This window comes from Procambarus clarkii, chromosome 67 (assembly GCF_040958095.1).
Source record: "Procambarus clarkii isolate CNS0578487 chromosome 67, FALCON_Pclarkii_2.0, whole genome shotgun sequence".
Taxonomy (NCBI): Eukaryota; Metazoa; Arthropoda; class Malacostraca; order Decapoda; family Cambaridae; genus Procambarus; species Procambarus clarkii.
Genome location: NC_091216.1, coordinates 26643074 through 26665366, shown reverse-complemented (window position 1 = coordinate 26665366; position 22293 = coordinate 26643074). Strand labels below are relative to the sequence as shown.

Genomic DNA, 22293 nt, shown 5'->3' with positions numbered 1-22293 from the left:
GGGACCGTGTTCATGGTCCCTGTGCATGGTTATAATATCCCTAAGTTTGAGCAAGGCTAAATAACGCAAAGGACAACGGCCCCTTGCGCCTTGGCGGGCCTTTTAGACATGCAGTGGGCGTATGTTGAACCACAATGGGTAAACAGCGCGCTATGGACCATACCAATCGTGGTGGGTGTCTGGGGGCTCTCTACTCACTACCTGTGTGTGTGTGTGTGTGAGTGTGTGTGTGTGTGTGTGTGCGTGTGAGTGTGAGTGTGTGTGTGTGTGTGTGTGTGTGTGTGTGTGTGTGTGTGTGTGTGTGTGTGTGAGTGTGTGTGTGTGTGTGTGTGTGTGTGTGTGTGTGTGTGTGTGTGAGTGTGTGTGTGTGTGTGTGTGTGTGTGTGTGTGTGTGTGTGTGTGTGTGAGTGTGCGTGTGTGTGTGTGTGTGTGTGTGTGTGTGTGTGTGTGTGTGTGTGTGTGTGTGTGCGTGCGTGTGAGTGTGTGTGTGTGTGTGTGTGTGTGTGTGTGTGTGTGTGTGTGTGTGTGTGTGCGTGCGTGCGTGTGAGTGTGTGTGTGTGTGTGTGTGTGTGTGTGTGTGTGTGTGTGTGTGTGTGTGTGTGTGTGTGTGTGTGTGTGTGTGTACTCACCTAATTGTGTCTGCAGGATCGAGCAGGAATTTCGCGAGCCTATACCATTTTCTAGAACAACAATTTTTTGGCCTAAGGTTGAGAATACGTCAAAATGCGACGGTCAATTAGGCGGTCGAGTTAGTGAGAATATGTAGCTGAGTACATATATACAAGAGAATAAAACCTACATATTGCATTAAATTACATTTTGACAACGTTACATTTTTCTTCTAAAAAACGTTGTTCATATACCATTAACCCATCCACTTAGGCTGGACGGTAGAGCGACGGTCTCACGTCATGCAGGTCGGCGTTCAATCCCCAAAGGTCCAAGTGGCTGTGCATCATTCCTTCCCCCCTCCCCCCCCCCCCCACCGTCCCATCCCAAATCCTTATATTCTGAACCCTTCCAAATGCTATATAGTCGTCATATACGGGCTATGGTGAGCCCGTAGTGGACTTACCTGGCACAGGAGCGGGGCAAGTAGCACGGGCTATGGTGAGCCCGTAGTGGACTTACTTGGCACAGGAGCGGGGCAAGTAGCACGGGCTATGGTGAGCCCGTAGTGGACTTACCTGGAACAGGAGCGGGGCAAGTAGCACGGGCTATGGTGAGCCCGTAGTGGACTTACCTGGCACAGGAGCGGGGCAAGTAGCACGGGCTATGGTGAGCCCGTAGTGGACTTACCTGGCACAGGAGCGGGGCAAGTAGCACGGGCTATGGTGAGCCCGTAGTGGACTTACCTGGCACAGGAGCGGGGCAAGTAGCACAGGCTATGGTGAGCCCGTAGCGGTGCCTGCGTGTGTCCCGGTATACTTCCCTTCCCTCATATACCCTCAGGCTATCCTATATAATGAGGGGTTATTAGTGAGCAATGAGGAACAGTTGCGAGCATATTATTAATATAATAAAAAATATATATAAAATAATAATATAATATATAATAAAATATATAATTACAATAATATATAAAAAATAATACTGTTGCGTAAGAATCTTGCATAATATTCCCCCTCTCTGAACCCCCAGTTTTCTAACTCCTTATAGCCACTCTGGCTTATTATGTCTACAGTGGGAGGGGGTACTTGTGTAGCTCCAGGATCTACCACTTTGGTCTCTCCTTCCACCCCCTTCTGTAGTCACCCCCACACACACACACACACGCCCTTGTAGTCCTTCTACACTCCCTGTAGTCCTGTCACCCCCTGTAGTATGTGTACCCTGTAGTATGTGTACCATGTAGCCCTGTCACCCTGTAGTATGTGCACCCTGTAGTATGTGTACCATGTAGCCCTGTCACCCTGTAGTATGTGTACCATGTAGCCCTGTCACCCTGTAGTATGTGCACCCTGTAGTATGTGTACCATGTAGCCCTGTCACCCTGTAGTATGTGTACCATGTAGCCCTGTCACCCTGTAGTATGTGTACCATGTAGCCCTGTCACCCTGTAGTATGTGTACCATGTAGCCCTGTCACCCTGTAGTATGTGTACCATGTAGCCCTGTCACCCTGTAGTATGTGCACCCTTGTAGCCCTGTCACCCCTGTAGCTCTGTAGCCCTGTCACCCCTGTAGCCCTGTCACCCCTGTAGCTCTGTAGCCCTGTCACCCCTGTAGCCCTGTCACCCCTGTAGCCCTGTCACCCCTATAGCCCTGTCACCCCTGTCACCCCTGTAGCCCTGTCACCCCTGTAGTCTATGTACCCTTTAGTCGTTTCTACCCGCCACAGCGTGTAGCCCACTCAGCCCATACTAGCCAGCCCCAGGCCACTCAGCCCATACTAGCCAGCCCCAGGCCACTCAGCCCATACTAGCCAGCCCCAGGCCACTCAGCCCATACTAGCCAGCCCCAGGCCACTCAGCCCATACTAGCCAGCCCCAGGCCACTCAGCCCATACTAGCCAGCCCCAGGCCACTCAGCCCATACTAGCCAGCCCCAGGCCACTCAGCCCATACTAGCCAGCCCCAGGCCACTCATCCCATACTAGCCAGCCCCAGGCCAGTCATCCCATACTAGCCAGCCCCAGGCCACTCAGCCCATACTAGCCAGCCCCAGGCCAGTCATCCCATACTAGCCAGCCCCAGGCCAGTCATCCCATACTAGCCAGCCCCAGGCCACTCAGCCCATACTAGCCAGCCCCAGGCCACTCAGCCCATACTAGCCAGCCCCAGGCCACTCAGCCCATACTAGCCAGCCCCAGGCCACTCAGCCCATACTAGCCAGCCCCAGGCCACTCAGCCCATACTAGCCAGCCCCAGGCCAGTCAGGCCATACTAGCCAGCCCCAGGCCACTCAGCCCATACTTATGGTCCATTTTCTTACCTTTAGTACCGCCTAAAACAATCCTTAGTACAGGGGGGGGGGTCCCTATTAAGACGCCTGCATAACGCCTTCAAAGGAGCTCACAATGACCAGTCGTTATCATACCAACGCTATCGTTATCATACCAACGCTATCGTTGTTGTTGTTAAAGATTCGCTGCTTGGAACAATGAGTTTCCAAGCAGCACTGGCTATGGTGAGCCCGTAGAACCAACGCTATCATACCAACGCCATCGACCCAACATTCACCGTACAGTAGAACGATGAAAACCGAGCCGTTTGGGCATCTTTCCAGGCTCGCTGCGCACCCTGTGTGCTCAAATGGTACAGCGCAATTTAACGTCTAAAATCTCCCTCCCCCCCCTACCATTCCTTTCCCCCCCCGTCCCATCCCAAATCTATATATCCTGACCCCTTCCCAGTGCTATATAGTCTAATGGCTTGGCGCTTTCCCATGATAATTCCCTCCCCCCTCCCTTCCCCCCCCCCGTAAGGCCAGACTGATGGTTTGCAAAATTGACGTGATATATCCCCGTTTTCTATTGGTGGATCTGCGGTTAGGTTAGGTTCGGGTAATTTAATACATCAGTTTAGTGACGTTGTGAACGCTCCAGAGGATGGGGGCTGGCGTTGACCATAAACGTTATATCAACGTTTATTCAACGTTTACAGTGTCGTTATTTACCCAGGTACGTCAAGAGGAGGTAGGCCATGCCAAAGCAAACTAAACTGTCAACTGCATCATACTCCATAACGACGAAGAATACTAAGGATCAATAACAATAAACTGCCAAGAAACCTGCGGACTCCTTGACAAGTTTACAACTGACAAACACAAGAGGTTGACCAATCCACACACTAGAAAATGAAGTGACGACGACGACGTTTCGGTCCGTCCTGGACCGAAATCAAGTCGAAATCAAGGCAATCAAGTCGATTATCTGTCTCACAATCGACTTGAGAATGGTCCAGGACGGACCGAAACGTCGTCGTCATCCTGGACCGAAATCAAGTCGAAATCAAGGCAATCAAGTCGATTATCTGTCTCACAATCGACTTGAGAATGGTCCCAGGACGGACCGAAACGTCGTCGTCGTCGTCGTCCCTTCACTTTCTAGTATGTGGTCTGGTCAACATACTTCAGCCACGTTATTGTGACTCCTCGCCTACAAACACACAAGAGGTCATAACTGGGTATATTAAGGTCGCTTCAACAACACAAGCTCAAACGACGTATGTGTAACACAAGGGACCAAAGTCGCAATACCGGTGTGTGAAGGCAAACAGCCCCCGAACCCTCCACACATGATAATGGCTCAGTCGATTAAGGCAGTGTCTGGGATGCTCCCGGTTCGAATCCTCGTCACGGCCCTTGTGGATTTGTTCATGATAATGGGGGTTTATGACGCGTTTCCGTCCGGCCTTGTCGACCCCTTTCTGGACTCATAGAGGACAAGAAGAGGACCTAGAAGAAAGAAGAGGACCTGGGAGAAAGAAGAGGACCTGGAAGAAAGAAGAGGACCTGGAAGAAAGAAGAGGACCTGGAAGAAAGAAGAGGACCTGGAAGAAAGAAGAGGACCTGGAAGAAAGAAGAGGACCTGGAAGAGAATATAATTAGGCTTCTACTCCTGGGGCCAGATTCACGAAGCAGTTACGCAAGCACTTACGAACGTGTACATGTTTCCTCAATCTTTGACGGCTTTGGTTACATTTATTAAACAGTTTACAAGCATGAAAACTTCCCAATCAACTGTTGTTATTGTTATAAACAGCCTCCTGGTGACTCGGAGCTCATTAACTGTTTAATAATTGTAAACAAAACCGCCAAAGATTGAGAAAAGATGTACATGTTCGTAAGTGCTTGCGTAACTACTTCGTGAATCTGGCCCCAGACCCTGAAAATATTAAATTAATAATCCTAAAAAAAAAAAACATTACAGAAAAAGTACCAAATAACGGATATCTTCGCAGCGTTGCCATAGAGAATACAGCACAATTACACAAAATAGGATAACCACACTATGGGTGATGTAGAGGTTAAGGCAAGAACTATTCATCACTTTCCGGGCTATTCATGCCCGTGCCACCTTCTCTTGGGGTGACTAAATCTTCACCACTCATCCTTCAACAGACTATAATATCCTGCTATCTGGCCGGTGCTGTTGTTTCACGGGAGACATCTCCCGTCACGCAGGGTGCAGTCGCACCTCCACAGATCTCCAGTATCATCTATTGACACTGGTAATGGCTCAAAAGGGCCACCACTTACGGGCTATTCATGCCTGTGCCACCTTTTGGGTGGCTTCATCTTCATCTTCATCTTCTTCCGGTGCTGTTGACCAGTGCACAGAGGGCTAAGTATACACTACGGGATCACCATAGCCCGTGCTGCTTGGAACTTTTTGTTCCAGGTAGCGAATCTTAAACAACAACAGAGGGTTAAGAACACACCAATGCTTCTGGAAAGTTAAAAAATGGTTGTTAAAGATCCTATATAACCTACCTCAGTACAGTTATACGACGCAGGCGGACCGAATGCACGCACGCACGCACAACCGGACGCACGCACACGCACACACACCAGGACAAGCATACTAGCCAGGCTTTCGTCACTGGTAGTATGGACGAGGTTGAAGGTTATATCCACAAGCTAACTGTCCCGGGATGTTTGGGATACTCCTCCTCTCAGGATAAACATTCTTGTTTTTCCAATTTCAGGATATGTGAGCAAGTGAAATGATGGAGGCCTGATAGCTGAGTGGATAGCGCTCGGGATTCGTAGTCCTGAGGTTCCGGGTTTCGATCTCCGGTGGAGGCGGAAACTAATGGGTAGAGTTTCTTTTAACCTAGATGCTTCCTGTTCACCTAGAGGTAAATAGGTACCTGGGAGTTAGACAGCTGCTACGGGCTGCTTCCCGGGAGGGGGGGGGGGGTGTAACAAAAAGGAGGCCTGGTTGAGGACCGGGCCGCGGGGATGCTAAGCCCCGAAATCATGACAAGATAACCTCAAGATATGGAGGCCAACTCACAGCTTTGTACATAGATATGTTGGAGCCAAATAGATCCAAGAGATTTGGCTCATTCACCGCAAACGCAAACTAATGGAACACACACACACACACACACACACACACACACACACACACACACACACACACACACACACACACGTACGGACAAATAATAACGACAAGAAACAATGTTCTTATTAAGAATAACGCTCGACACTCCATATTAACTTACGTAATTACTTTCATAATTACTTCCGAAATTACCAGTCCCAAAAAAAAAATAGAAATTAATATCCACGATCGTTATATATTTAGCAACCGTTCAAAGTCCTTGAAGATAACAGGTCTTATACCTCATTAGACGTTATCAATATAACATTGATATCAATATATCAATTGATATCATATAACTCACATATGGACAAAATATACCTAAATGTGTTAATTAATACCAAAGGAAACCAAAAAAGTAATTCTGTAGTCATTTTGAAGCCTTTCTTGGGAGTGGAAAAGTGTCCTTGCGAAATTGACAAGTGGCGGCTATCTGGCCCGAGAGTGCGTGCAGGTGAACACTTAGAGTAGTGCTGAGAGTGCGCGGGGGGGGGGGGGGGGGAAGGCGTGGGTGGAGTGTTTACTGCCTCGTGAGTGCCACCACCGCTAAGCCCTTGAGTGCATCGCTTTCTTCTTACTCATCCTCGAGTGCATAGTGTGCAACGCACTCAGCCACCGCGTGTGGCTCGTTCACACACTCTGCACCGCACTCAGCTACTGTATAACTCACGCACTCTGCTCAGCACTCAGGCAGTGTGCATTTTGCGGGGGGGGGGGGATAAAAGAGAGGCACAGGTGAAGGGAAAAGTTTAGAAATGGGAAATATAGTGTGGGTGTAGATAGCAGGCGGGCTTTACGGGCTATTCATGCCCGTGCCACCTCTTGGGTGGCTTAATCTTCATCAATCAGCAGGCGGGCTGTCCGCCTTGCTGACACGAAGTGTGGGTGTAGATAGCAGGCGGGCTGTCCGCCTTGCTGACACGATGTGTGGGTGTAGATAGCAGGCGGCGTAATACTCCTCAATCCAAGTATATAATTCCCTGTGTCGGGGGGACAGGGAGCCAGGGTGTGGTCACATACGTTAGGCTTAGATAGAGGTCCTTCCCCAACCCCCCACCCCCTTCCAGGATGCAACCCCACCACCAGTTGACAAACCCCTGGGTGAACAGGCCCATTAGGTGATAGAAAATGCGCCCAACCATTTCTGTCACGCCATGGATTCGAACCCGGAATTCTTTACTGTTTGTCGGAAACGAACCCGACTGTAACTAGCGGGAATATCTAAGATATAAGATATTATTAAGGGATATTATTATCAATATATAAGGATATCATGATATTAAGTAGATATTATGATAGCATGCCCCCCGCCCCCCCTAGCAAGGTATTTAGGACACGTGGTATCGTCTCTCACTAACCCTTCTGAGGTATTTACAGACTATGCCTAGTTAGGGTGTGTGTGTAGATATACTGAGAGCTCTAAACGAGGCAAACACCTGGTTAAGAGTGGACAGCTTGTGTGTGTGTGTGTGTGTGTGTGTGTGTGTGTGTGTGTGTGTGTGTGTGTGTGTGTGTGTGTGTGTGTGTGTGTGTGTGTGTGTGTGTGTGTGTGTGTATGCTAATGATAAGCACCACACACATACGAGAGAGAGAGAGAGAGAGAGAGAGAGAGAGAGAGAGAGAGAGAGAGAGAGAGAGAGAGAGAGAGAGAGAGAGAGAGAGAGAGAGAGAGAGAGAGAGGGGAAATGATCACTTCATCCATAGTTCCTGCCCCACTATCTGAGGAGCTGCAGGAACTCCACAACCTGTGACTATCATGTCTTCCACACACACATCCCGCCGAGCTCAGTCTCCCATGGTATTCCTAACATAAATTTTATAACCTCATCATAGCTTTTCCTTAGGTATTCCAGCCTTTTTACTTTTCGCTCCTTGGATGGGTCATTCCTACTTCCATCAAGAAAGAAGTCCACTACGGGATCACCATAGCCCGTGCTACTTGGAACTTTTTGTTCCAGGTAGCGAATCTTAAACAACAACATACAGACTGGTTCATCATTCCCTTTCATTCTAGTGCCCCCTCCCCCCCCCCCCGATATCATTCCGGGATGATTTTCCCTGGCGGAACAAGGCGTTTGAACAACATTTCCTTCCACCTGATGCACCTGTTCACCTAGCAGTAAATAGCCATCCCTCTCCCTTGAGTTATGGAACTATCGTGGGTTGCCTCCTAGGGGGGGGCAGGGGAAGGGGAGGAGGTGGCCCTGGAAGGTCTTGATAAGCCTAACAGGCTTCCGGTGCCAGGCATAACTAGAGAAGTTGGGGGGGGGCAAGGTGGGGGGGGGCAAGGTGGGGGGGGGGGGAAGGGGGTGTGTATAGGTATGTATAGCTCGTTGTATGTCTTACTTTCTCTCAACCTACATTCTGTATACCAGCGTCTTCCTGGTGTGTGTGTGTGTGTGTGTGTGTGTGTGTGTGTGTGTGTGTGTGTGTGTGTGTGTGTGTGTGTGTGTGTGTGTGTGTGTGTGTGTGTGTGTGCGTGCGTGCGTGCCCCCATTCCCACGTGCGGGTATACTACCCCTCCTCCCCTCCCCCCCTCCTCCTCCCCCTCACCTCTCCCCCTCACACCTTTCGGGCCACGACCTTGGGAGTGCCTGCGCCTGGTACCTGGTTCGAGGGTTAAGACAGGCTGCCTCACCGTCACCCTCGGGTGAGGTACTGGTGCCGCCCTGATCTTCTCCTCCCTCATACCTAATATTGTGATGTGTGGCACATAATGTGATATATGCACCTGAGGCACTCTAATGTGTTTGTCTGTCTGGCGGGCTGGCTGGCTGGCTGGGGGCTGGCTGGCTGGTTGGTTGGCTAGCTGGCTGGTTGGTTGGTTGGCTGGCTGGCTGGCTGGCTGGCTGGTTGGTTGGTTGGCTGGCTGGCTGGCTAGCTGCCTGCCTGCCTGGCTGCCTGCCTGCCTGGCTGCCTGCCTGCCTGCCTGGCTGGCTGGCTGGTTGGTTGGCTAGCTGGCTGGTTGGTTGGTTGGCTGGCTGGCTGGCTGGCTGGCTGACTGGTTGGTTGGTTGGCTGGCTGGCTGGCTGGCTGGCTGGCTGGCTGGCTGGCTGACTGGTTGGTTGGCTGGCTGGCTGGCTGGCTGGCTGGCTGGCTGGCTGCCTGCCTGGCTGCCTGCCTGCCTGGCTGCCTGCCTGCCTGGCTGGCTGGCTGGTTGGTTGGCTAGCTGGCTGGTTGGTTGGTTGGCTGGCTGGCTGGTTGGCTGGCTGGCTGGCTGGCTGGCTGGCTGGTTGGTTGGCTGGCTGGCTGGCTGCCTGCCTGCCTGGCTGCCTGCCTGCCTGGCTGGCTGGCTGGGGGCTGGCTGGCTGGTTGGTTGGCTAGCTGGCTGGCTGGTTGGTTGGTTGGTTGGTTGGTTGGCTGGCTGGCTGGCTGGCTGGCTGGCTGGCTGGCTGGCTGGCTGGCTGGCTGACTGGCTGGCTGGCTGGCTGGCTGGCTGGCTGGTTGGTTGGCTGGCTGGCTGGCTGGCTGCCTGCCTGCCTGCCTACCATACTGCTTGCATTTCAGTACTTTCCTTAATATGATCTTAGATTTGTTGGTTTGGCTACTCGCAACAATCTAGTTGGTTTCAGTGCATCTTGAAGAAATCCCCACCAGGAGTGCCCAGTAATCTGATCCATGTAGCAGTCTCTCTCTTTGGGTGTTCTTAACAGTCCTGTCAACTTATATTGTGGTTGAAATCCACAAGAACTGGGAATTTTGTTCTTTTCAACGGCTATCATCGCTGCGTTCCACGTGGCCTCTAAGATGTATCTGTTGGCTTTCGTCATACACTTCCTCAAGTATCCTGCTATCAGCATGCAGGTTTTTTTATGACTGCAACACTATATCTTACATTCCTGTTGATATCATGCATATTAATAGTCATATGGGTTGGTCACTTCTTCCTTGAATATTTCCTCAAAGCTCCGTGTGGTTGCATCACCGGTGTTGCGCACCCTCGTCCTAATTGCTTCCCATTTCTCTTTGCTTGGTAGCCACTCGGGACGACAGTATTCCAAATTAGTTACGTGAGTTTTGTCTCTATGATTGCAATAATTTAAAGATACAGCTCCAATACCCTCTCTCGGAGTTCTCCTGTTTTGTTTGTGTGTCCATCAGCATTTGTATATATTACTGCGGGGGTTTAGGTTCCAGCTGCTGGGACGGTATGGGGGCCTCGTAGCCTGGTGGATAGCGCGCAGGACTCGTAATTCTGTGGCGCGGGTTCGATTCCCGCACGAGGCAGAAACAAATGGGCAAAGTTTCTTTCACCCTGAATGCCCCTGTTACCTAGCAGTAAATAGGTACCTGGGTATTAGTCAGCTGTCACGGGCTGCTTCCTGGGGGTGGAGGCCTGGTCGAGGACCGGGCCGCGGGGACACTAAAACACCGAAATCATCTCAATAACCTCAAGATAACCTCAAGGTTCTTCCTGCTCTAGGTCCACGAGGCAGGACAAAGCGTCGCGAAAGTAAGTTCTGATGAATCTTCTCTGGTGGAAGGTTGTTGTTATTGTTAAAGATTCGCCACCTGGAACAAAAAGTTCCAAGTAGCACGGGCTATGGCGAGCCCGTAGATAGTTATGGTGGATGGTGACGGGTGAGGACGCGGCGAGATAGCGGGGTAAACCCCAGTGTCCTTTTGTTTACGTCTGCTTGTGTAATCCCCCGAGATATGGGCATCCTGGGGCCTCCATTATCTGATTAGGATGTCTGTGCCAGTGCCACACTCCCTGCTGTAACTTGGCTTTGACCTTTAATACAGCTGCATACTGCACATCCATCACCACCACTAGCACCCATCACTACCACCATCACTACCATCACTACCACCACTACCACCATCACTACCACCACTACCACCATCACTACTACCACTACCATCCTTCAACACCACTCTGCCGTCAAATCACTATACCCTCACACACAGTTACGAGGTTACTATAGAGTTAGTTTAGTCATTTCTTATGCACCCAATACCCATCCTGTGGGCGGTGGTGGAGAGGGTTGCAGAGTCACATAATGGGTTCAGGGACTGAACCCCATAGTTCGTTTAGCTAAGTAAGTGACAATCTTATGAAGCAAGTTACACAATTTTCAACCACACACACACACACACACACACACACATCAGCTGTTGATTGACGGTTGAGAGGCGGGACCAAAGAGCCAGAGCTCAACCCCCGCAAACACAACTAGGTGAGAACTAGGTGAGTACACACACACACACACACACACACACACACACACACACACACACACACACACACACACACATACACACACACACACACACACACACACACACATACACACACACATACACACAGGGTGTCCCCAAATCCTGGCCCCATTGACAAAGTATAAAACACCTCCCAATAACCTTGAAACAATCAAAGCTCTTATGAACGGTTATGTAGTCGATTGGTACTCTTGTGGGGGGGAGGGGGGGGGGTGTTTAGCATTGTATGCATCTGCAACGGAACCTCAAGTTGCAACACATCTTTGCGTGCACGAGCACCAGCCCTGCACTCATGTGTGCGTTAACTACAGCGGGACCCAAGAGCCAGAGCTCAACCCCCGCGAGCACAAATAGATGAGTACAGTCAATACGAAGCACTTTCTCACTTCCATCGGCCCTGTGTTAAGTGTATATTTAGAGTACATGTACATTAAATATGTACCAAATATGTACTTTGTACACATAGATGTTGTCCTTGGTTTCTTTAGGGCTACTGGCCCTCATTATCCTGAGGCATGGATTAGGGGGGGGGCATATATGGGGCAAATGCTAAATAACACGTGATGAGGTGTTCTGAAGGCGTGAGTGAGTGAGTGAGCGAGTGAGCGAGTGAGTGAGTGAGTGAGTGAGTGAGTGAGTGAGTGTGTGTATGTGTGTGAGTGAGTGAGTGAGTGAGTGTGTGTGTGTGAGTGAGTGAGTGAGTGAGTGAGTGAGTGAGTGAGTGAGTGAGTGTGTGAGTGTGTGTATGTGTGTGAGTGAGTGAGTGAGTGAGTGAGTGAGTGAGTGAGTAAGTGAGTGAGTGAGTGAGTAAGTGAGTGAGTGAGTGAGTGAGTGAGTGAGTGAGTGAGCGAGCGAGCGAGCGAGTGAGTGAGTGAGTGAGTGTGTGTGTGTGTGTGTGTTAGTGAGTGAGTGAGGAGCTGCCTCCAGCCACTCATAACATTGCCCAACCACCTCCTCACACACATTTTCCTCCCCCTTCACTTAAGATTGTTGCGACTCCTCTACCCTAGTGCTTGTGCCTCTTGTCTCCAGTACAACTGTGTTGGCCCCGAGTTGGCGTCTGAGATGACCTGGAAGAGTATGGGGGCTGTGCTGAACTGTGCTGAGCTGTGCTGAGCTGTGCTGAGCTGCGCTGAGCTGCGCTGAGCTGCGCTGAGCTGCGCTGAGCTGCGCTGAGCTGTGCTGAGCTGCGCTGAGCTGCGCTGAGCTGCGCTGAGCTGCGCTGAGCTAACAACCAATCAACTGGCTCCACATTAACACACAATCGACCGTTTCTAAGAAATTTTATGTTTCTCAAGACGTAAAACATTCCCGTAAATAACACTTGGTGGCACCACACCTGCCTGAGGCCACACCTGTCTGTGGCCACACCTACCCGTGGCCACACCTGCCCGTGGCCACACCTGTCTGTGGCCACACCTGCCCGTGGCCACACCTGCCCGTGGTCACACCTGCCTGTGGCCACACCTACCCGTGGCCACACCTGCCCGTGGCCACACCTGCCTGTGGCCACACCTACCCGTGGCCACACCTGCCCGTGGCCACACCTGCCTGAGGCCACACCTGTCTGTGGCCACACCTACCCGTGGCCACACCTGCCCGTGGCCACACCTGTCTGTGGCCACACCTGCCCGTGGCCACACCTGCCCGTGGTCACACCTGTCTGTGGCCACACCTACCCGTGGCCACACCTGCCCGTGGCCACACCTGCCCGTGGCCACACCTGTCTGTGGCCACACTTGTCTGTGGCTACACCTGCCCGTGGCCACACCTGTCCGTGGCCATACCTACCCGTGGCCACACCTGTCCGTGGCCACACCTGCCCGTGGCCACACCTGCCCGTGGCCATACCTACCCGTGGCCACACCTGTCCGTGGCCACACCTGTCCGTGGCCACACCTGTCCGTGGCCACACCTGTCCGTGGCCACACCTGTCTGTGGCCACACTTGTCTGTGGCTACACCTGCCTGTGGCCACACCTGTCCTCTCACCTAATACGTCACATTTTGTACGCAATTGACCAATCCGTTAACAATGCGACGCATTTGAAAACAAAAAATCAAACACCGTAAAACTGACGCTTCCTGTGGCTTGGCCTCGAGAGGTTAGGTGGGTTGGTTGGGGTTGTCCACTTCTGGTTAGGCAAAACAGTCGTATTTTTAACGGAGTGGCGAAGTCCAGCGAAGGTGTGATTTGTATATGTCAGTATGTCTTCCTTTGTGGAGGAAGATTGGCCTAAGACCCTTCGTCCCATAAGAGCCATATTCAGCCTTGTAATGTGAGAGTTTCACCCTTAGGGGGTTAGTTGTATTAGAGAACCCCCCCCCCCCGCCTTAAGCCCACCAGTCGATCCTAGCAACGGAAGGGGTCAGGATATAAGGATTAGGGATGGGACGGGGGAAAGGAATGGTGCCCAACCACTTGGACGGTCGGGGGATTGAACGCCGACCTGCATGAAGCGAGACCGTCGCTCTACCGTCCACCCCACGTGGTTGGAGCCCTGACAAGAGAAATGTTGAATAAAAACACTTGTATAATAGACAAAACCCAAGATGTAAGAAGATTAGAAATTCTTGAAGCAATCCACATAAGAATAGAACAACCTACCATAAATACCCCAATTACAGAACTATTCACTCTACCCACCATGAGAGTAAGAACAAGACCGGAACCGGTCCAAGACGTGAAGATGCCAAGCATAGAAGACACTGCCCAACATGTCACGCCCACTACACCTGATTACTGATTACCTGATTGGAAACTTAGTACCCAGATGAGCCACAGAGACGTTAGAAAGAATTTTTTCAGTGTCAGAGTAGTTAATAAATGGAATGCACTAGGAAGTGATGTGGTGGAGGCTGACTCCATACACAGTTTCAAATGTAGGATATGATAGAGCCCAGTAGGCTCAGGAATCTGTACACCAGTTGATTGACAGTTGAGAGGCGGGACCAAAGAGCCAAAGCTCAACCCCCGCAAGCACAATTAGGTGAGTACAATTAGGTGAGTACATGACTCCACCCTCAACACCTGCCACCCACACACATGACTCCACCTGCCACACACACACACACACACATGACTCCACCTTCAACACCTGCCACACACACACACACACACACACACACACACACACACACACACACACACACACACACACACACACACACACACACACACACCTGCCACACACACATGACTCCACCTTCAACACCTGCCACACACACACACACACCTGCCACACACATGACTCCACCTTCACCTCTACATAACTTTATAAAGTTCATTTTTTACCACACCTGTAGTTTACCTGTAACTGCTGCTGTCGATTCGCGAGTTATTCTCGTCTCCAAGTAAGAGTCAGCAGGGGTCAGCGGTCAGGGGTCAGGACTCCTAATTTACCATAGCAAGTCACTGCGCATATCCTAGCTCAAAATAGCTATACCAAACAAACAAATGATAGATATATTGAAACAAACAAATGATAGATATATTGAAAACAGAACACAGCAATACCTTCCAAGATGTTTGATTGGTCCCGCAAGACAAACAAGGCCTTGTTTGGCCATTCCCAAATCACCAGGATCCATTTCAGACTTATTTTAAGACTTAACGCAATCCCACCACGACGCAATTGTTACGGAATCGAACACTACGTTACAAATGCGATGTATTAATACAAATTCAAACACCGCAAATTTGACGTTTTATACGCACGGGCCTTGGCAGGTTAGGGGGGTTGTTTGGGTTGGTACGCCTCACGGCCAGGTGTTAATTTGCTTTTAAACGCATCTGCTTATGAAACCTCTACATCTTTTCTCTGGAGAGAAGGCACTCTAGAGCGGGGGGGGGGGAGGACGCTGGCACATCCTGCTTCTCCCAAAATTGTCTTAAGAAACAAACAAGACTTCAATTATTCAAAAGTTATTTCCTGAGGATTTGACATTCTTGCCACCATACTCTACACCCACGACACGCCCACAACACACCCACGACACGCCCACAACACACCCACGACACGCCCACAACACACCCACGACACGCCCACAACACACCCACGACACGCCCACAACACACCCACGGCACGCCCACGACACACCCACGACACGCCCACAACACACCCACGGCACGCCCACGACACACCCACGACACGCCCACAACACACCCACGGCACGCCCACAACACACCCACGGCACGCCCACGACACACCCACGGCACGCCCACGACACCCGTAGGCAAGTGTACGACACCCACATTGTGACACAAGTGTACTCTACGACACGACACACTAAAGGACACAGAGACGTTACACAGAACTTTTTCAGTGTCAGAGTAGTTAACAGGTGGAATGCATTAGGCAGTGATGTGGTGGAGGCTGACTCCATACACAGCTTCAAGTGTAGATATGATAGAGCCCAGTAGGCTCAGGAACCTGTACACCAGTTGAGAGGCAGGACCAAAGAGCCAGAGCTCAACCCCCGCAAGCACAACTAGGCGAGTATAATCAAATCTGCCCATAGTAGGAAAACAGCATGTAATGGATTTGGGAATAATGATGTCTGACGACCTAACGTTTAGGGAGCATAACCAAGCAAATATTGCGACAGCCAGAAAAATGATCGGATGGATTACGAGAACTTTCAAGTCCAGAGATCCCATCACAATGGTTGTACTATTCAAGTCACTTGTGTTGTCCCGTCTCGAGTACTGCTCAGTACTCACTTCCCCCTTCAGAGCAGGAGAGATTGCTGAAATAGAGGGAATACAGAGAACATATACGGCACGCATAGACGAGATAAAGCACCTAAATTATTGGGATCGTCTCAAAGCTCTCCAAATGTACTCACTAGAAAGGAAACGAGAGAGATATCAAATAATATACACCTGGAAAATACTGGAGGGTCAGGTCCCAAATCTACACTGTAAAATAACAACATACTGGAGTGAACGACATGGAAGAAAATGCAGAATAGAACCAGTGAAGAGCAGGGGTGCCATAGGCACAATCAGAGAACACTATAAACATCAGAGGTCCGCGGTTGTTCAACGTCTTCCCAGCGACTATAAGAAATATTGCCGGAACAACCGTGGACATCTTCAAGAGAAAACTAGATAGTTTTCTAAAGGAAGTGGCGGACCAACCGGGCTGTGATGGGTATGTGGGCCTGCGGGCCGCTCCAAGCAACAGCCTGGTGGACCAAACTCTCACAAGTCAAGCCTGGCCTCGGGCCGGGCTTGGGGAGTAGAACAACTCCCAGAACCCCATCAACCAGGTATCAACCAGGTATCAACCAGGTATCAACCAGGTATCAAGCAGGTATCAACCAGGTATCAAGCAGGTATCAACCAGGTATCAAGCAGGTATCAAGCAGGTATCAACCAGGTATCAAGCAGGTATCAACCAGGACACTCACCTTGCGACACCCACACACCACAAGCACACTCTCATTATCTCGTCAAACACACAATGAAGACAGAAAAAAGGCCAGAAGTATGGCACTCGACTGGTCCCGGAGCTGAGAGGCATGAGTCACAAGATAACACTAAAGGAATTGAGCATTGCTTCACTTGCAGATAAAATTTATGGGGGAAGACATGATTACCACATACAGATACAGCAGTCCGCTCTCTTCATTGGCCGCTCCGTCAAAAATCCAACTTGCTAACCTAACCAGAAAACGAACCCAAGCAACCCACCACACCTATTGAGTCCGATGCATAGAAAACGTAGATATTTGTACGTCGTGGCTTATCCCTCTAGGCTGTATTTGCTTTTAAAATGCGGTGCATCCCGGTGATATTAATTCTTACCAATACTTTACACAGTGAAGAGATTGGTCGACTCCGTAAAAAATGTGACGTATTAGGGGGGATAGGACAGGCCTGGAGCCCACACCTGTCTCCACTGTCTGACGGCTGAGTAAGAGGGGGCCTGACAGCTGAGTGAACAGCGCTCGGGATTCGTAATGCTAAGGTTCCGGGTTCGATCCCCGGCGGAGGCGGAAACAAATGGGCAGTTTCTTTCACCCTGATACCCCCTGTTCACCTAGCAGTAAATAGGTACCTGGGAGTTTAGACAGTTTCTACGAGGCTGCTTCCTGGGGATGTGTAACAAAAAAAGGCGCTCGACCGGTCGAGGACCGGGCCGCGGGGACGCTAAGCCCCGAAATCATCTCAAGATAGCCTCAAGATAACTCCCCACAACACTGAGTCACAGCCACTATTGGAATGCAGAGTTACACGTGTCTGAAACACGTAACAATATGACTCTCTCTCAATGTTTACATTTCAAAACATTGGCCGCCATGTCTGTTTCAACGGTCACATGCAGCCATCTGAAATGTTGTAGCATTAAAATTTTTGTGGTAACTTGTGGCAGCCGAGATAAAGATCGTAAGTGAACGGAAAGCAAATATTAAATATACTTCCTCGCTGCCACCACCATGCGCAGCGCGACCTTCAAGTTTTACCCGCCAGCTGACTCACTCAACTGCACGCCGCAGCTCAAAATGGCGCGCGTGACGTCAAAATTACACCAGGGACGTTAAAATGACACGTATGACGTCTCCTGCTTCAACCTTGACGACGGCAGGAGGTCTGGACGCCTCCTCCGCCTGGGGGCCGCCGGATCACGTTCTGCTTTCGCGTTTTGGGTTTGATACTGCCGTTTGGCCTTCCTGTTCAACGGTCCGGATTGTCCGACGCCTGGCGCGCATGTCGCCTTGAGTCACGGGACTGTTGATAGATTTTGCACGCTTTCTGGCGGGGTGATGGTGTCCGGCGCCGGCTTGGCCGAGAGGTGCCGGGGGTTGGTGGGTCTTAGTGGGCTCCTGGTGTGTCCTCAGCCGTGGTGGGCTCCTGGTGTGTCCTCAGCCGTGGTGGGCTCCTGGTGTGTCCTCAGCCGTGGTGGGCTCCTGGTGTGCCCTCAGCCGTGGTGGGCTCCTGGTGTGTCCTCGGCCGTGGTGGGCTCCTGGTGTGCCCTCAGCTGTGGTGGGCTCCTAGTGTGCCCTCAGCCGTGGTGGGCTCCCGGTGTGCCCTCAGCTGTGGTGGGCTCCTAGTGTGCCGTCAGCCGAGTTCGACGGCCGGTTTCTGCTCTGCCGGAGAGCACTGGATGAATTTTGTGTTTTAATTCGGGATGAATTTAAGGTTTTGCTCCCCAGTGTTCTCTGTGTGGGGCTGAGGGCCGGTGCTTGTCACTCTCAGGGACTCCTGGGGCTCCCCAAGCATCAGCCTGTCTGTGTGTTTCTTCGCCGCGAGGCATATTAGTTTCCAGCGATAAGCGTCACTCGTTTCGCGATTAGGCTTGGCGAAACTCCAAATGCGAAACACCTACCCGGGCTTAGCGTTTGACCCTCCACAGGTATGCCGGGGCCCATTCGATCCCATGATCGTTGTTGTCCCTTAAATCAACAACATGTGTGACGTCAAAACTATATATGTAATGTTGCAAATTAGACGAGTAACGTCAAAATTGTACAGGTGGCGTCAGAGTGACGCAAGTAACGTGTTAGGCAGGCGATGAGTCACAATAACGTGGCTGAAGTATGTTGACCAGACCACACACTAGAAGTTGATAGATGACTAGACGACGTTTCGGTCCGTCCTGGACCATTCTCAAGTCGACTTGAGAATGGTCCAGGACGGACCGAAACGTCGTCGTTCCTTCAACTTCTAGTGTGTGGTCTGGTCAACGTGTTAGGCTTGGTGTTGTGGTCTGATGTTGTGGGAAGTTGAGAGCTTCGTGGGCTTCCCGATCTCTCAATGGTGTTTCCTCATGTGCTTGCGTACTGTGCTTGCGTACAGTACTTTCCTGGTGTCCGACGTAAGTCATTTCTTACATGCCAACAACCAGTTCTACGGCGTGTCTGGTATTTTCCTATCATTATTGACTTTCGTATAAATAGTCATATAAATGTTGAAAATTGGTGGCTGTATAGAAATCCTTTGTGAAGAATATGACTTAAGACTTCAGTGAGAATCCACAAGGTCTTCTCTGAATACTCTTTAGTTTCTTTTTTGAGGCTATGGGTCCCTCCAACTTGCACCAGAGGTGGAGGGAGGGGGAGAGAGAGAGAGAGAGAGAGACACAGAGAGAGAGAGAGAGAGAGAGAGAGAGAGAGAGAGAGAGAGAGAGAGAGAGAGAGAGAGAGAGAGAGAGAGAGAGAGAGAGAGAGAGAGAGAGAGAGAGAGAAACATTAGTATGCAATTCCATTCCATTTTCACATATTTTCATACTGACACGAACTCTCCTGGCCTCAGTGGCGTCACCAGAAACATTTAACATGAGCGTAACGTACCATACACTGTCGAGACGGCCATACATCCTAGATAGATAAATGGTGATTATCTATCCCCCCCCCCACCCCATGCGTATGCTGTGACGTCACATTTGCGTCACCCCCACCCCGACACATGCGCTGACGTCACAGCTGCCTTACAATGGGGGGAGGGGGGATAAACCGGCTCAGGTTTTCCTAGAGGAACTTCGTTCTTCGCCAACCTCCCTCCCCCCCCCTGGGCCCCCTCCCTCCCCCCCTTAAATCCTTCGTCATATAACAAAAAAATTTTCCCAGAGTTTCTTCCGTCATTCACATCCGCCGCATGTCATTACCGTTGGAGATCCAAGTCATGGCTCTCTGTCAGGAGCCAGAGGGGCCCCCTGTCAGGAGCCAGAGGGCCCCCCCCCTGTCAGGAGCCAGAGGGCCCCCCCTGTCAGGAGCCAGAGGGCCCCCCCTGTCAGGAGCCAGAGGGCCCCCTGTCAGGAGCCAGAGGGGCCCCCTGTCAGGAGCCAGAGGGCCCCCCCCTGTCAGGAGCCAGAGGGCCCCCTGTCAGGAGCCAGAGGGGCCCTGAGCTCCCCCTATACTCTCCCCTCAGCACTTACACTGGCAGCTCCCGCAGCCAGGGACCTCACATGGTCTATACTTAGCAATAATATCTGCCCTCTCGACCACTTACGAGTTGTTTATCTCGTATCTCGGTATTTATGACACAGTTTGCGAGCTCCGATACGCTAGAGACTTACCTGAAGCAGCACCATCTTTGTGTATCCGGACACAGGCCTACCTGAAGCCTGACACAGCCTGACACAGCCTGACACAGCCTGGCACAGCCTGACACAGCCTGACACAGCGCTTACCTGCCGAGAAAACTGAATGTTAATGTAGGAATTAACAAAGATACATATTGCAATTTTTTGTTATTAGCACATTTAGGCACATGTGCGATTGTGCAGCTGTCCTAGACTATGTGGAGGGGAGTACAGTGTGTGTCAAGAACTAGCTGTCCTAGACTATGTGAAGGGGAGTACAGTGTGTGTCAAGAACTAGCTGTCCTAGACTATGTGAAGGGGAGTACAGTGTGTGTGTCAAGAACTAGCTGTCCTAGACTCTATGAAGGGGAGTACAGTGTGTGTCAAGAACTAGCTGCCCTAGACTATATGAAGGGGAGTACAGTGTGTGTGTCAAGAACTAGCTGTCCTAGACTCTATGAAGGGGAGTACAGTGTGTGTCAAGAACTAGCTGTCCTAGACTATATGAAGGGGAGTACAGTGTGTGTCAAGAACTAGCTGTCCTAGACTCTATGAAGGGGAGTACAGTGTGTGTCAAGAACTAGCTGTCCTAGACTCTATGAAGGGGAGTACAGTGTGTGTCAAGAACTAGCTGTCCTAGACTATATGAAGGGGAGTACAGTGTGTGTCAAGAACTAGCTGCCCTAGACTATATGAAGGGGAGTACAGAGTGTGTCAAGAACTAGCTGTCCTAGACTATATGAAGGGGAGTACAGTGTGTGTCAAGAACTAGCTGCCCTAGACTATATGAAGGGGAGTACAGTGTGTGTGTCAAGAACTAGCTGTCCTAGACTCTATGAAGGGGAGTACAGTGTGTGTCAAGAACTAGCTGTCCTAGACTCTATGAAGGGGAGTACAGTGTGTGTCAAGAACTAGCTGTCCTAGACTATATGAAGGGGAGTACAGTGTGTGTCAAGAACTAGCTGCCCTAGACTATATGAAGGGGAGTACAGAGTGTGTCAAGAACTAGCTGTCCTAGACTATATGAAGGGGAGTACAGTGTGTGTCAAGAACTAGCTGCCCTAGACTATATGAAGGGGAGTACAGTGTGTGTCAAGAACTAGCTGCCCTAGACTATATGAAGGGTGAGTACAGTGTGTGTCAAGAACTAGCTGTCCTAGACTATATGAAGGGGAGTACAGTGTGTGTCAAGAACTAGCTGTCCTAGACTCTATGAAGGGGAGTACAGTGTGTGTCAAGAACTAGCTGCCCTAGACTATATGAAGGGGAGTACAGTGTGTGTCAAGAACTAGCTGCCCTAGACTATATGAAGGGGAGTACAGTGTGTGTGTCAAGAACTAGCTGTCCTAGACTCTATGAAGGGGAGTACAGTGTGTGTCAAGAACTAGCTGCCCTAGACTATATGAAGGGGGAGTACAGTGTGTGTCAAGAACTAGCTGCCCTAGACTATATGAAGGGGGAGTACAGTGTGTGTCAAGAACTAGCTGCCCTAGATTATATGAAGGGGAGTACAGTGTGTGTCAAGAACTAGCTGCCCTAGACTATATGAAGGGGAGTACAGTGTGTGTCAAGAACTAGCTGCCCTAGACTATATGAAGGGGAGTACAGTGTGTGTCAAGAACTAGCTGCCCTAGACCGGCTCCCATAATCTAGTGTTACAAACACAGGGCCACGGACAGTGGGTCAACACACAGGCCAGCCAATACCAAGTTCAATTATCAGAATTACAACCCAGATATAAGGACCCATAAGGACCCAGGGAGCCGGTCGGCCGAGCGGACAGCACACTAGACTTGTGATCCTGTGGTCCCGGATTCGATCCCGGGCGCCGGCGAGAAACAATGGGCAGAGTTTCTTTCACCCTATGCCCCTGTTACCTAGCAGTAAAATAGGTACCTAGGTGTTAGTAAGCTGTCACGGGCTGCTTCCTGGGGGTGGAGGCATGGTCGAGGACTGGGCCGCGGGGACACTAAAGCCCCGAAATCATC

The 22293-nt window shown here is 50.7% G+C and overlaps 1 protein-coding gene across 4 annotated transcripts in view; it reads right to left on the bottom strand.

Annotated features, from left to right (window-relative positions):
• The window catches only part of IP3K1 (inositol-trisphosphate 3-kinase-like protein), a 198116-nt gene that overhangs the window by 41758 nt on the left and 134065 nt on the right, over positions 1-22293 (bottom strand). The window contains exon 1 of one of the 4 annotated variants that reach the window (XM_069310556.1): positions 20300-20329. The exons of the other annotated variants lie outside the window; for them this stretch is intronic. Within the exon in view, the coding sequence (XP_069166657.1) occupies positions 20300-20314 (15 nt within the window). The 5' untranslated portion in view covers positions 20315-20329. Of the gene's footprint in view, positions 1-20299; positions 20330-22293 lie in introns of those variants that run through there. 4 annotated transcript variants of the gene reach the window in all.